Source organism: Amblyomma americanum, chromosome 5, assembly GCF_052857255.1.
Source record: "Amblyomma americanum isolate KBUSLIRL-KWMA chromosome 5, ASM5285725v1, whole genome shotgun sequence".
In the NCBI taxonomy this organism is placed as follows: domain Eukaryota; kingdom Metazoa; phylum Arthropoda; class Arachnida; order Ixodida; family Ixodidae; genus Amblyomma; species Amblyomma americanum.
The window spans coordinates 71123652-71138269 of NC_135501.1; the positions used below are offsets into that span (position 1 = coordinate 71123652).

General features: G+C 43.1%; 1 protein-coding gene across 4 annotated transcripts in view; it reads left to right on the forward strand.

The window, feature by feature from the left end:
- LOC144132529 (cytochrome P450 2U1-like) overlaps positions 1 to 14618 on the forward strand; it is a 44752-nt gene that overhangs the window by 15134 nt on the left and 15000 nt on the right. For all 4 annotated transcript variants that reach the window (XM_077665010.1, XM_077665009.1, XM_077665006.1 and 1 more), the window contains 2 exons: positions 2317 to 2423; positions 5221 to 5525. In XM_077665010.1, the coding sequence (XP_077521136.1) occupies positions 2317 to 2423; positions 5221 to 5525 (412 nt within the window). The remainder of the gene's footprint in view (positions 1 to 2316; positions 2424 to 5220; positions 5526 to 14618) is intronic.

Sequence of the window (14618 nt, forward strand, 5' to 3'; positions counted from 1 at the left end):
AGGAAAGACAGTTGAATATCCGTTAGCTCAAATCCTTCGGAGAGATTTTGATCTTCGTTTAGTTTTGAGATTTTGTATGCTTTGATTAATGTTTCCGTTTTTTATACAGCAGCCAGCGACGCCGGTACAGTTGCGTCGTAAGCAGTGTTATGGCTAATGTAAGCGGTAATAAAAATATATTAAAATTCACAATTGGTTATTCTAATGGGTTGACACGGCTTATTCTAGAAAAGCTGTTTGCGGCGGAGAGGTCGCCATATTTTCTGAGTCACCATTTTGAAGGCTCACGTCGGTGTTTGTACGTACCACCCAAGCAGCACAGGTCATCGACCCAATATTGCAACAGGATGATTCCATCCTGGTCCTTTGTAGGGCCGGCCTTTGCCGATATGGCTCCAATGTTGGGCCAATTACTTGTGCTACTTGGGCAGTAAGAATGAAGCGGCAGTAAATAAGTGAAATACTGTACTGGGTGGTGGTCAACCTTGTTCTTGCTATGCTCTGCAACTGTCAATGCCGCCCCTGGACGGAGGGGAGTTGAAAGAAAGAGGTGTGGAAGGACTGAAAGGTAAAACGCGCGTCACAGCCACCGCATCCACCATTGTGATGACGTCGGCTGCTTCAGGAACAGACACTGCAGTTCTTAATTTCAATACCCTCCGCTGCGCCCTTGAAAGTAAAGAGCGATATGCCGGTGCTTAATTTTATAGGTTATCCTGGCGTCCGTTACCTTGCCCATGCAGAAAGGACGGTGCCTTCTTTTGCCTTCGTTTCACCAAGCGGTAAGGCACTCACTGGACGGCCGCGGCGTTCACATTGAACATCCTTCCTTTCACGCCACCGCAAAGAAGTTTATCTGCCAGCAGAGATGACAGTCTGGAAACAAAAATGCAATAACTCACTGCGTTCAGCGGCGGCAAGTGGGACAGTTTCGGCAAATACATTTATCTATTAGAAGTAGGTCCGTCCGCCCTTAGCGGAAGGTAGTGGTTTCAGCGATGCATTAGGACTACCGATATTGTGAAAGGGCTGGTCACGTGATTACAGGTGAGAGCAAGCTACACCCGAAGACGGTTCAGGAAGCTTGAGGCGCGAGCAGGGTGTGCAGCGCATCCGTGTTTACGACCAAGTGAAGGGCATTGTGGTTCAGCTTTCTATGACAGGTTTGTGTGTGTGTGTGTGGGGGGGGGGGGGATAAGGCCGTGAGCACAAGCTTCACCTATGCTGGAAGCAGAAGCAGCAATAGTGAAATGATCGAGACAATTCCTAACCCTAATTTGTGAAGTAAAATGAAGATTACCAACAGTTTACCAAGGTAGCGAATGAAAAACTGCCCTTAGGCAGCCAGCCCATCATTGGGTCTTAAAGGTGTGATGACAGAAACGAAATCTGCAATAAAATATATTTTACTCACATCCAAGCAATTCATTTTAGATTAATTCCCTTTTTGCTTTCCAAGACAAATATCCCCAAACATCTTCAATAGCTCCATAAAAATAGAGACTGTCGGCTTTCCAAGACAAATATCCCCAAACATCTTCAATAGGTTCATAAAATAGAGAGAGAGAGAGAGAGAGAGAGAGATAGATAGAAAGAAAGAGAATCAACTTTTACTAATATAAAGTAATTAAGCGAATGGCTCACCCACGTCCGGGAAAGGATTGGCGAATAAGGCCCTGCAGGCCTGACCGATCAGCTGGCGCTGAAGGGGGAGGGCTGTGTGAGCTAGCTTCGCCTCCCAAAGCTCATGGCTGAGTTTCTATAAACCGTACGCTTTACGTTGATCAGGGCAGTTTCAAACCATGTGAATGATGTCGGAAATTTCTACTCGACAGTCATCATCGCCACAATTGTTACACAATCTTACCGATGCGGCTGTGGTCAAATATGTGAAGTTTCAAATGAGTCTACGAGTTTGCTTTCACCAAGGATATATTTCTAGCGCTTTATAAAGAAGATTGTTTGACATTATAGCATTAAAGACTATTAATTCTGAGAAGAAAAGCGTTATAATTGTTCTAAACATGAATGTTGGCTTTGTTGTGTAAAAAAAAAAATACCTACACTCTGTGGCGTTAGGAGCGGTTCTTTGTCTTGGGGAAAAACTTGAAAATTCAAGCATCTAGTGCCTAGCGTTGCTCATTCGTGATATTGATTCTCTTGATAACGATCCGCAAGATAAGCTTCGTAAATGTATTCATTTAACATTAAGCAGAAAATTAGGCCCACACCATTGTGGTGGTGCCTAATCACATCGAGCCTTGAGTGTTTAACCACTGTTGCTGCAAGTTAACACCATGCGTTTTTCCTTCACAGGATTAGGTGTCCTAAATGGCGCCGAGTGGAAAGCAAATAAGAAGTTCTGCATGAGTATGCTGCGAGATCTAGGATTTGCTGATACATCGCTTGAGGGCCGTTTGATGGTGAGAGCCGGATGGATCTAAGACGATCACAGGATGTTGGACGAGAGTAAATACTTTTGAACTAAAAATGACAAATAACGCAACCTAAATTCAAATGTAGCAACGGGACCTCGTCGGGTGACATTTAAAACGGGGTTTAAGTTGTTTTCCAACCTGAAACAATTTTACATTTTAGAATTTTTTTTTTCAGAAATTTACTGAAGAGAATTTTTCGGGGTCATTAAGTAAAACTTGGTGGTACTTATTTGGTGTATCATAAGCTGGTGAAAACACAAAAAAACCAAATGTGTAGTTTTGTGTAGTTTTACGTGTTACCTTCAAAGATTTTTGATGCGCTATTAACCACTGCCGATAGGAAGAACGGTCAGTACTTGGCAGCTAGTACTTACTTGGCAGCCATGTTGTCATTGCATCTTGGGATACTAATTTCTGCTAGCTGCGTGAGAACATCTTCTGTGGAACGCTGCAAAAGTGGCGTGGTAGAATTGCTAGTTAGCTATTATCTCTCCTGGGGGCAAAACCTAATTACTGTTATTATTTATATTTTCTAGTTTAGTACTTTCGATTTAGAAAAAAGGATCAGTGTACACAAAGAGAACTCTGCAAATACTTATTAAAGAGGGTTTTGACAAAAGAAACTATGAGGCGAAAAGAGAGGTGCATTCAAAGCAAAATTTCAATAAAACCAAAGATGGTATCATTGCACGCCTGATATGCCAGAAGAAAAATATAAGAAACATCTTTCTCAACCTCGATCAAAGATTTGGTTTATGCTTCTCTTCATGGGGTTCGATGTCCCAAAGCCTCTAAGGCTATGAGGGACGCCTTAGTAAAAGGCTCCTGATAATGTAGGCCATCGGGGGTTCTTTAAAGTGCACTGGCATTGTAGAGTGCACGGGCCTCTAGCATTTTGCCTTATTAGAAATGCGACCGCCGTTGGTCAGGATCGAACCAGCCCCTTTCGTGTCACCAGCCAAGCACCGTAACCACTGAGCCACAGGGACGTAACCGCCTATAAAAGCAGACTAGATACCTGTCAGTTGGCCGCTTCCAATGAAGGTTAACATTTCAAGGACACCTTATAGACGGGCACGGAAAAAAAACCTGTTATGTCGAAAAGATTTATGTACGAACTACAGATGATTGTAGTAGCACGTCGTACCTGATCGTACAAAAGGGAAGAGGAGAGCAAAATGATTTTTTTTATTCAGAAAACATTCACAAATGATGATAATGTCACCGTTTACTACACTTTGTAGTAAATTCTGACGGTCCTATTTTTGATAAAGCCTCTCTAATACAGAAACCAGCACATTTTATTTTCCACTTCCCTTTAAAGGCGCGAGAAGAATCTGCTGCTTTAATCATCAGTGGTTTGTACATGAATCTTTTCAACAATGTATTTTTTCCATGCCCGTCTATAAGGTGCCCCTCAAAAGAAGACCTTTATTGGAACCGGCTCGCGTCTTAAGAGCCCTTTTTACGCAATGCCCTGATATTAAATCATTTTAGTGACGATCAAATCAATGCCCCTTATGGTTGTCTACAAGTACCGGTAGTTTATGTGTGCAAAGCAGAACAAAATACGCCTCTTGTCCATGACAATTAAGTGCGTTGATTTGATCACCACAGTAGTTTTTCGCAAGACAAAGTACTGCGTAAGAACGGTTGTTGAGCCGCTAGCCTGGTCCCGCGCATTTACCTAACGCAGCACGGGTTATACAGTCCAAAGACACGTCCAGCTAAACGAAATCAGGCAGGAATATACGTCATATCGTTCAGAATTTTTTTAGGACTGCGCAAGGCGATTTCATCCCTTCTAAATGGCAATGTGCTGCCGACCATTCAAGCCTTCAGTAAAGAATATATCTGTGATTGGGCATGCGCGTACAAAATTCTCACTGAAGATAACAAAAGCGTCCCTAAATTACCTCATCGAATTATGTGCACCACCAAGTTTTTGTTTCGAAAGCGGCCCTATCATGAAACGAATCGTTATGTCTTTGCAATAAGGAGGCATATGTTTGCATAGCTGTGCGCATGTTTTGTAGCCGATTTCAAACTAATGGTGAAAGCTTGAGTCCTGCACGGCCAGGGCTTCTTGAAAAGAGGCACCGACACTGACTCAGGAGAGCAGATGCGAAAGTGGTTGGTGCCTTTTGTTGAAACACATAATAGGCTGCGGTGATCATTTCACAGCGATAAAAAATTGTTGCGACACTACTTATGTAATGAAAAAGAGCGAATCTCCGGTGATAGTGGCGGTAATGCCGAGTTAACTGACCGTTATAAAAGGATAACAGAGTTTTACTTATGAAAAGCATCCATTATATTATTTCTTTCATTATTTGCATTCAGAGCAGATCAAGCACACCGCAGCCAACTCAGCCACGTTAGTGCACTTGGATCTCAGAACATTTAGCCCGTTATAGTTTGAAATATAAGATGCCTGAATGAACTGACAAAGAGTATAAAATAAGAAGCAGCGCAAATAGCCAAGGATGAACACAAGACAACGGGGCTGCCACCAGTCCTGCTACCTTGTGTTCGTTCTTGTCTATTCGCGCTTCTTTTTAATAATATGCATTCTGACCAACAAGCCTAAATCCAGACTCTAGTGAAAATGAGCAGTTTAAGTACCTCATATAGGGTCTATTTTATGACCACTACATAAAGTTCTAAATTTCCTTCCTATTCTTCAATTGAGATCATAATAAATTAAACTCGAACTGCAACTATACTTCTTGACTGGTGCCCATACTGAATTACTTTTCTTCACTTTTTCTTGTTTTGACAGAAGGAATATTGCAAACTGTCTGATCGAATCGGTGAAGCAAACGGCAACCCTATGTTCATATTTTCGGATATCTTGGCGGCTGCCTCCAACAACATTGCCTCCTTTTTCTATGCATCTAATGAGCCGGAAGAAGAAGCGTGGCGGAAAGATATGAACCAGATGCTGGGCATGATTAATGCAGTCATTATAAAAGCAGGTTTCTTACAGTTCCTTCCGAAGTTTGTACGCCGATTGTTCCAGTATATTCCATTTACCGTCGCCGGTAAGGTTAGGACCATCATGGTGAACTTGGAAGACATAATCATGTAAGTCGTCCTCATTTACTCACACTGAATATGCTCCATAGCATCGGCTGATTTGCATAGAATTGCAGGTGGCTGCGAATTTACTGCACCGAAACCGTCCAGTCCTTTTCAAAATCATTTTTACTACTCTCTGGTATTCTTTAAAATCTGCTAAGATAAATAATTACCCAAGATGACTGGTACTTTCTGCACTGTGGCGTCAGGAGCGAAATGTGTCTAGGAAGTGTGCCGATAAGCATCACAAAGAAATGGCCAGGAGTGTTTACGACAATGTAAGCTAATGCCAACACCCTAAAAATTGTTTAACAACGTCACACTAGTGCCAAATAAACAGCAATGGAGCGGCTCTTGAAAAAGGCAGGTGGTGAAATGAGCTAGAAAACGCACATGCGCGCAAAGTGTGTGTTAGTTGCGGCTCGTTTTTGGCTCCGCTCCATCAGAAAGCGTGTTAGGAAGCACGTTCAACACTCAAATCACGCTGTTAAAGAAATAGCCGGGTGTACCTTTTTACTTATATCATAGCATATGATACCACGGATAACATTTTTACGGATATGATATTATGATATGATTTTTACGGATATCTTACCATAGAATTTTTTCGGATATCATATGAAGGCTCTCAAAAAAAAAATTAAACCCATTAGAACAGGCTTCGTTTCGCGCTCTCAGGGAGCTAAATGCTTTATCTCAGAAGTGCAGTACCCACGGCGTGGTTACAGTGCCCACTGAGAAGTCCGTTACGGTGCCATTTCCTCCCCTCCCTCTCGCCCCCCCCCCCCCCCTCCAAAAAGAAAAACTATTTGTCAGAAGCGCAATCCATGATATGCATTAACGTGTCTCTGCGCTGTAACTTTGCCCTGGAATCTGAAGATGTGTCGTGCGAAACGAAAACGCTTTTGTTTCAAAGGCAGTAAACTGTGAAGACCAAAGAACACAACAGGATGCTTGCTTTTGTTTCGCATACGAAATTGCTATTAGACAAAATTTGTTCAGAACCTTGATTCATTTCACTTGACGGCGACCTGGCACGATATTGTACACGGAAAACGTTTATTGTACATGAAAAGCATTGGTGCTTGATTGCACTGCCATGCAATGACTGCTTGACACAGATGTATAGTAGTTGCTCAGTTGTTTTACGCGAACTCGCTTTTCATGATATATCAGCAGTTTCTGGTGCGTCCCTGAATGCCACCGCATAAGTCTGTGGCCGTCGGAGACAGCGCATTCGATATGAATGGCTTAGTTCTTTGAGATCGCGTACGGGAGGGCTAGTGCGAATAGGTATCTTTGAACTTGACGCACGTTCTTCTGCAACCTCATGAAAATAAGTATTGAAGCCGTAGTTTGATGCAAATATTACAGACTATCTCTTTCAAAGCTTTCTAGAACGTACTTATTGACACTTTATACCTGAGACTAACGGTTGAGGAGTAAGCAAAATATATCTAATTGTAAAACAGGCTAAGTAAAGAGACCCCAAAATGTCCTTAGTTTGTTACGCTTGTGTAAGACGCCCCGTAGTTTTGCCTGTGGTCATCGAAGTTAAATTAAATCGATTGTGCGGTGTATTTTAACAGAAGACTTGGTACCGTATACAGCAGATTGAATTTAATCGCTCTTTCCGACTCTAACTTCTTATAACTCGCCAAAATATTGTGATGACGTTTCAGTTTGTTTGCTTCATTGTGAGGCTCTGCATCTGGACGCGCAGGATAGCTGAAGGTCAAGCTCAGGTTATCTCATTGCGCGCGAGTTGCACAATTTATATTACTAGGCCTGAAGTGCAGTTCTACGCCGCGTCACTTTATCGCAGAAAAGCAGGAACGACTGCGAGCCACGATCTCGACCGTCCTCGTAAAGATGCTTCATTGTTAGTGTTGCCATGGTCAATTATTTTGGACACTAAATACCTTACACAAATAAAAGTTCACCTGAGATATAATTAACGATCCAGCATTATTGAAACTAATCCTGCACGTAGGCACTTTTAAGAGCGGCCACAACTGAAAGGACTGAACTTAAAAGTGTACCATAAATACTGCAGTTTGAAATGAAAAAAAAATGGCTGTGGTTCAACTCTGGTTAAACCTGGAGTGACGCGAGAGCTGCAGCTTCCTGACTATGCTTAGGTTCGGCTTGAAAGTGAGGACAAAATGGTTTTGCACACATAGTAGTCACGTAACGGCTTGAGCGACGTGACCAGCCACGTGACCAACCACGGCGCCGCCACAGAGCTCAAGAAGTGGCCCCGGAGCTCAAGGGGTGGCTACAATGGCCACGGTCGGCACACTAAAGTCTCGAAGAGCTGGCGTAGTGTAGCTCTCGCTACCAAAACCATCTTAGTTCGCCTGTAAAAGTGTATCACGCTAATTGAGGCAGTGAAAACCATGACACAAAGGCAGCGCCAGGTCCAAATGCGACTAAAGGCCAATCATTTTAATGTAGGCATAGCGAGAGGAGCACGCTTCGAGCGCAATCAAGAAAGGCATTTATTAACACGCTCGGTATAAACAGGAAGCCAAAAAACTAAGATAAAGAAAGAAAGGAAGACAAAAAAGATTAGCCATTAGAATGTAAAAAGTAAACCTCTTTCGCCGTCGGTGTGCAAGGAATGGGTCGCTAACACAATGATAAGACTTGGCAATGTAGCAGGCTTCCATAACCTCCGGAGTCTTCTGATCCTGATATGTCAAGATTTCCTGGGCCGAACATCAGTAATGTACACATCAGGATTTGCAGACTAGAGAGATTATGGACGCCGGATGCATTGCCAAGAGAGATCATTGTGTTAGCGATCCATCCCTAGCATTCAGGGGGAAAGAGATTTCCTTTTAATGCCCCTGTCACACGGGACTTCTTCACGGCCTTTGGCGTAAAGTGGTCTTAATGCACTAAAGGAGGAAAACCGAAAAGGAGCAACGGCGCTGCTACACGGCAAATCCAAAGGAGCTAGAACGCGGCCTCCGTGAATGGCAAAAGTCACCGCCGTGTGTGAAACGGCGCTAATAACATTATGAAATTGAAGCAGACGGTAGCACTTCAGCTAAGAGGATAAGAGTGCTTTCGTGTATGTTTGAAAGAGTAGCTATCACGATAATAAACGAGCGTTCTGACGGTGAGAAACGAATATTTTGAAACTAAAGTTTCATTTTTTTTTTAATCGTTCCCGGTCCGACCACGGTAGGCGCACTTTTCCGTTCGGCTCCTCGTTGTGTGCGAGAAACGTGCTTTGCTGCTTATGTCCTAGTGCGTATTTCGAAGAAATTATGTTGTGCCTGGTTAGCGTGCTGCCGTAATCATGAGGGACGAACCGCAAGACGTTAGAACAAAGTGTGTAATTGCCGTGAAGAGCAAACGAAGAAAAAACAGAAAAGCGAGAAACGCAAGCACGTGTGTGTCGATGCGGCTGCTGAAAAGCGTCAAGTCCTTTCTTAGCAGTGCAGATGTCTTAATTCATAGCCTCCTCTACGGTTAAGTGCACTGTAACGCAAAAATTAACCATTAAATAAGATAAATTAGATATCTTTACGTTTCAGAACTAAAAATTGCGTCAATTTTTTATTCTTTGAGCTCGCTAGCTCGCGCTGCCGTCTGGGTTGCTCCTTTAAGCAACTTTAAGGCCGCTGACGGCCGCCTTTGCGGCTACGGACCTTTTTCGCAAAGGTCTCGACGCTTTGCCGTGTAGATGCGCGTCACGCGCCTTTGGGGCAAAGGACCTTAATTCCCAAGGCCTTACAAGTGCCCGTGTGACAGGGGTATTAGATTGTAATGGCTAATATTTGGTTTTTGCTCCTTTCTTGCTTTGTCTTGCTTCTTATGGTCCATATTTATAGCGAGCCTGTGAATAAACGCCTTTGTTGATAAAAAGCGCTCGTAATTTGTTATTTCAAGGTTCTCGTCCATTTTTTTTTTTTGCACAGGCCTTCCATCAAAATGAGACAAAACCGACGTGCCCAATTGTTCGCTCTGATAAATGTCAATAGCTTTGCGCTGCGGAAGCGGTTGATATACTGAGCAACTCATGTATTGTTTCAGAGATAACCATGCTCTTCCGTTATAGAAAAAGCAGTAAATGTACTTGGTGCGTTTGTGTAAGAACCAACGCTAAGACAGCCCGACGCATCGTTCTTATACGGCATTTACTCTCTGGGTATCAATTCCTAGCCGATGATCACGATGCATGCAGTATCTTAAGCTCAAAAGCTTTCACTGCAATCAGAAAACCCCCACACCTGTTTATATGAACGGGCATGACAAGGAGGCCGTAAATGTTTGTATTGGTTCTCCTGATAAAAGTCCAATGACATCTGGGTCGCTAGGGATTTCGAAATTTCGAAGTGTATTGTAACACTGGGTAAGGATAAATTTTCATTAAGGGCTCTTGTAGGTCTCTAGTGATAGCGCGTGGAATTCATCTTTTCTCGCAAGTTGTTTCCGCAACCGGAGCCTAACTATTTATTTATTTATTTCAGTATACTGCAAGCCAGAGTTGACCCAAGCAGGAGGGGCATACAACTAAAAAAATTTCTAAAAGAGCACCACCTACAAAACCGCGAGTCAGTAAACAGGACATAAAACCAGAGTCATCAAACATAAGTCACCATACAATAAGTTCCTGAGCTCCTTCTCAAAATTCCTAGACTTACATAGACCCGAAGGAAGGCCATTCCACTCCGCGACAGTGTTCGGAAAAAAACTGTTCTTAAACCCACTTGTTCGCGCTAAAATTGGTGCTAATGACTGCTCATGTACATGACGTGTTCTCCTAGTGCTCGCCAGCTTCACACAATCAGGAAGATCTGCCTTCAGATTTCCAGACATGTAATTATGAAGCAGTACTAGACGGGTAACTTTTCCTCTTATTGCCAAGCACTGTAAATTACTCTTTCGAATTAATGTAGTTGGAGAGTCTATCCTTCTATATTTCCCATAAATAAAACGAACTGCTTTTCGCTGAACACGCTCCAGTTGAGCAATGTCTTTCTTGTTATGCGGGTCCCACACTGCTGCCGCATATTCAAGTCGGGACCTAACACAAGCCTTGTAGGCAGTGATTCTGGTGCTCACGGGAGAGTTTCTGAGTTTTCTTTTAATAAACCATAATTTCTTTACTGCTGATGAGCAGATGTCAGCGATATGAGTGGAGCAAGTAAGTTTGTTCGTGAGGGTTACTCCGAGGTACTTATAGCTTTCTACTTCTAAAATGGGATGATTGTGATGTATATAACTGTGAAATCTGGGCACTTTTTTCCTTGTGATTCTTAATAGTACGGTTTTGTTTGGGTTAATATCCATGCCCCAGCGCTCACACCAGTCCGCAATTGCTAATACAGTTTTTTGAAGTGACAAGTGGTCAGAATCACCTACTACCTCTTTAAAAACTATACAATCATCGTCAAACAGCCTCACCTCTACATCCTTTTCAACAATATCCACTAGGTCATTTACATAGATTAAATATAACAGGGGTCCCAAGACACTGCCTTGAGGAACCCCTGAAGTCACATGCAGCATGTCAGAACAAGAGTCCTGGATTGCTACAAATTGCTGCCTATCTGTAAGACAGGCATGCACCCACTGAATTATAAAAGAGGGAAGTCCAATCGATTCAAGTTTAAACAATAATTTTCCGTGAGGCACCTTGTCAAATGCTTTACTAAAGTCAAAAAATAAGACGTCTGTTTGTCCGGAAGCATCCAGCACTCTTGAAAATTCATGCACTACAGATAAAAGTTGGGTAACAGTAGACATACCTCTCCTAAAACCATGTTGGTAAGCTGTTAAAATATTACGGTCCTCTAAAAATTTTACAATATAACAAAAAATAGCATGCTCTAACAACTTACAGCAATTATTCGTCAAAGAAACAGGGCGATAATTGGTAACTAGTTGGCAGTCACCTTTCTTAAGAATAGGGACAACTCGAGCCTTACGCCAATCAGACGGTATAACACCTGTTGTCAAAGACAAGTTAAACATATCAGTTAAGTATTGAGATATTTGTTCCGCGTAGCGTTTAAGAAATGAATTCGGAACACCATCGGGTCCGGAAGATTTTTTTGTGTTAAGTTTAAGTAACATTGCTAAAACTCCTTCGCGACTAATTATCAGTTCGTTACTACAAACAGAAGAATAATCATTACTACAAACACACTGAGATTTAAAATCATCTAGCTTCGTGAAAACACTCTGGAAGTAATTGTTAAAATGCGTTGCAATCTCATTAGCGTCTGTTATAGTCACCTCGTCAATTTTTATCTTCGTAATTTCGTGCCTGGAAGGATTCAAATGGCGCCAGAACTTTGATGGGTCCGACCTCATGAACTCTTCAAGCCTGTTTTTGAAAAAGCTATTTCTGGCTTCTCTTACTTTGTCTGCCATCTTGCTTTTTAATGACCCAAACAGTGGAGTTCCTGTCCTCTGCTGTTTCCTAAGTCTTTTAAGTTTCCGTTTAACGTGAATTATCTCTCTATTAATCCAAGGATTTTCACTGCGTTTAACGACTTTCTTGAGCGGAACAAATTTGTCAATACAAAACTTAACTGCATTGCAGAATTGTTTCCAACAACCCTCAACATCACTGGTAACAGAGCTAAGGTGACATTCCAAATAATCAAGAATCGCGACATCATCAGCTCTGCTAAAATCTCTGAAGCTGATCACTTTAACGGTTTTATCGGTCTTATCACCAGTGATTTTCCCGCAAAAGCATATTAATTTGTGGTCGGAGATGCCACGCTCTACGTGAACAGTGCCATTACTGAACGACTCGCTCACAAACAACAGGTCCAAGATCGCTGATCCCCGTGTACAGTCATTCACAATGTGTGCAAGATTGAGCGAGAACATCATATCTAAAATGAAATCATTAGACGAAGAGAGGCCATAGTTCAAGTCATTCCAGTTAACAGACGGCAAATTAAAGTCACCTGTAATAATTATATTCTTACCACGAAATTTCAGCAAATAATCGTATAGCCTGCTCAAAAACAAATCATCCGAGTCCGGCGCACGATAAACTGCACAAAGAACAATCGTGTTCCCCCAAATAGAAACCTTCAAACACAAACTTTCATGGTCTTCTAACTGGTCGATTTCAAAGACATCGATACTGTTTTTTAGAATGATCGCTACTCCCCCACCACGGGAAGCCCTATCTCTTCTTTGCATTTTATATCCTGGTGGTATAATCTCATCATCTCTAATCATATCGTGCAACCAGGTTTCAGTTAGCACGCAGATGTGCGGATCATACTGCAATAACATGTGTTCAAGTTCGTTCACCTTATTAACTATACTTCTAGCATTCAGAGAAATCATATGGAGCTGGTGTGACTTTCGTTGCTAGCTTTGGGAAAGCGCACTGCACAAATCAGGAACCAAACGGCGAGAGCCTGTCTTTTCATCCCACGTGTAAACTTTGCCATCAATTCGAAGCTTATCGTGTTTCAGTGACACCTTTTTCCCGGCTGCCTTATCTGCTCTAGCACTTTCCCACAGCTGCTTGCGTATGCGCTGCGTGTCAGCGGTGTAATCATTCTGCAAACTTATTCCAGTTCCTTTCAGCTTCCTGGCATTTCGCAAAACTTCTTGTTTCTCTGCATAGTTGTGAAAACTTAAAATAACCGGCCTTACCAACGAACCCTTTCCTAGTCTTTGAATTTTTGCAATAGAAGAACAGGTCACTCCCAATCTATGCTTGATAACATCGTTGACTATTGCATTACGCAATTCAAGTTCAGATTCATTTTCGAGCTCTGAAATCCCAAAAACCACAAGGTTAGATTTCCGATCACGGTCTTCAAATTTGGGAAATATTTCTTGCTGGTTCCTCAGGATATCCTTAACATTAGCTGTGAAAGCGTTTAGTTGCTCCGTCCCCGCCCCATTTGATTTCAACTCATTGATGCTTACTTCAAGGTTAATCAGACGCCTACCAATACCAGACACGATTTCTTCAGTGAGTTTAAGGCATGCTTTGATGTCTGCAATGTCAGCCCTAATGGCCTGTTGTCCATCAATAATTCTGAGATAAGTTTCCTCCAGTGGGGGACCAGGGTTAACCTCGATATCCCCGCACAACACCAGCATACAGGAGCAGAAACAGTTGTAGGCAATATTCAAACACATGCGTGGGCACGGGAGGACTACAAGAAATCTATCGTCGCTACGAAAGGAAGAGCAATAACTAACCTGCGCCACAAAGAAAAGACGCATGGTGAACGTCCGCCGCCGTGCGTCCTCTCCGCGCCCACTGACGATGTTAGCTGTCGTTGCAGTCTTTATAGGCGTCGATCCTGATGACGTCTGCCATCCTGATGACGTGTTCCAGCTTTGATTATGAACTGTCACTGTGTCGTCGCTGATAAGGGAATGATTCCCAGCTTGCGTCCCGCTGAAGCCTGACCAGGGTATGGTAGGTGTGATGTGAAGCCACGCTGATGCATTGCCCGAAAGCAGCAACCCTGCGCCACAAAGAAAAGACGCATGGTGAACGTTCGCCGCCGTGCGTCCTCTCCGCGCCCACTGACGATGTTAGCTGTCGTTGCAGTCTTTATAGGCGTCGATCCTGATGACGTCTGCCATCCTGATGACGTGTTCCAGCTTTGATTATGAACTGTCACTGTGTCGTCGCTGATAAGGGAATGATTCCCAGCTTGCGTCCCGCTGAAGCCTGACCAGGGTGTGGTAGGTGTGTTGTGAAGCCACGCTGATGCATTGCCCGAAAGCAGCAAAGCCTGCGCCACAAAGAAAAGACGCATGGTGAACGTCCGCCGCCGTGCGTTATTTCTGTAGCGCTCGCTAAGGGCCATGTATCCCGTGAAAGAGGCCGTATGAGCCCGTGCACAAAAATTTCCGTAATGATAAACTAGCATGCAAGGGACGGCACCACACCGCAACATCACCGAAGTAGTCGGAAAGACTTTCAAGACATTCAAAGACTTTATTTCTTCCTTACGAAGAAAGGGGAGGCTGGGGCAAAAGGCCTGTAGCGCTTGACGATGCCCCAGCTTCCTTGCACAGTTTGCAGTACTGTGCAGCGGTAAAAAAATTGAACATGTAAGAAATCAAACAAACATTCAACGT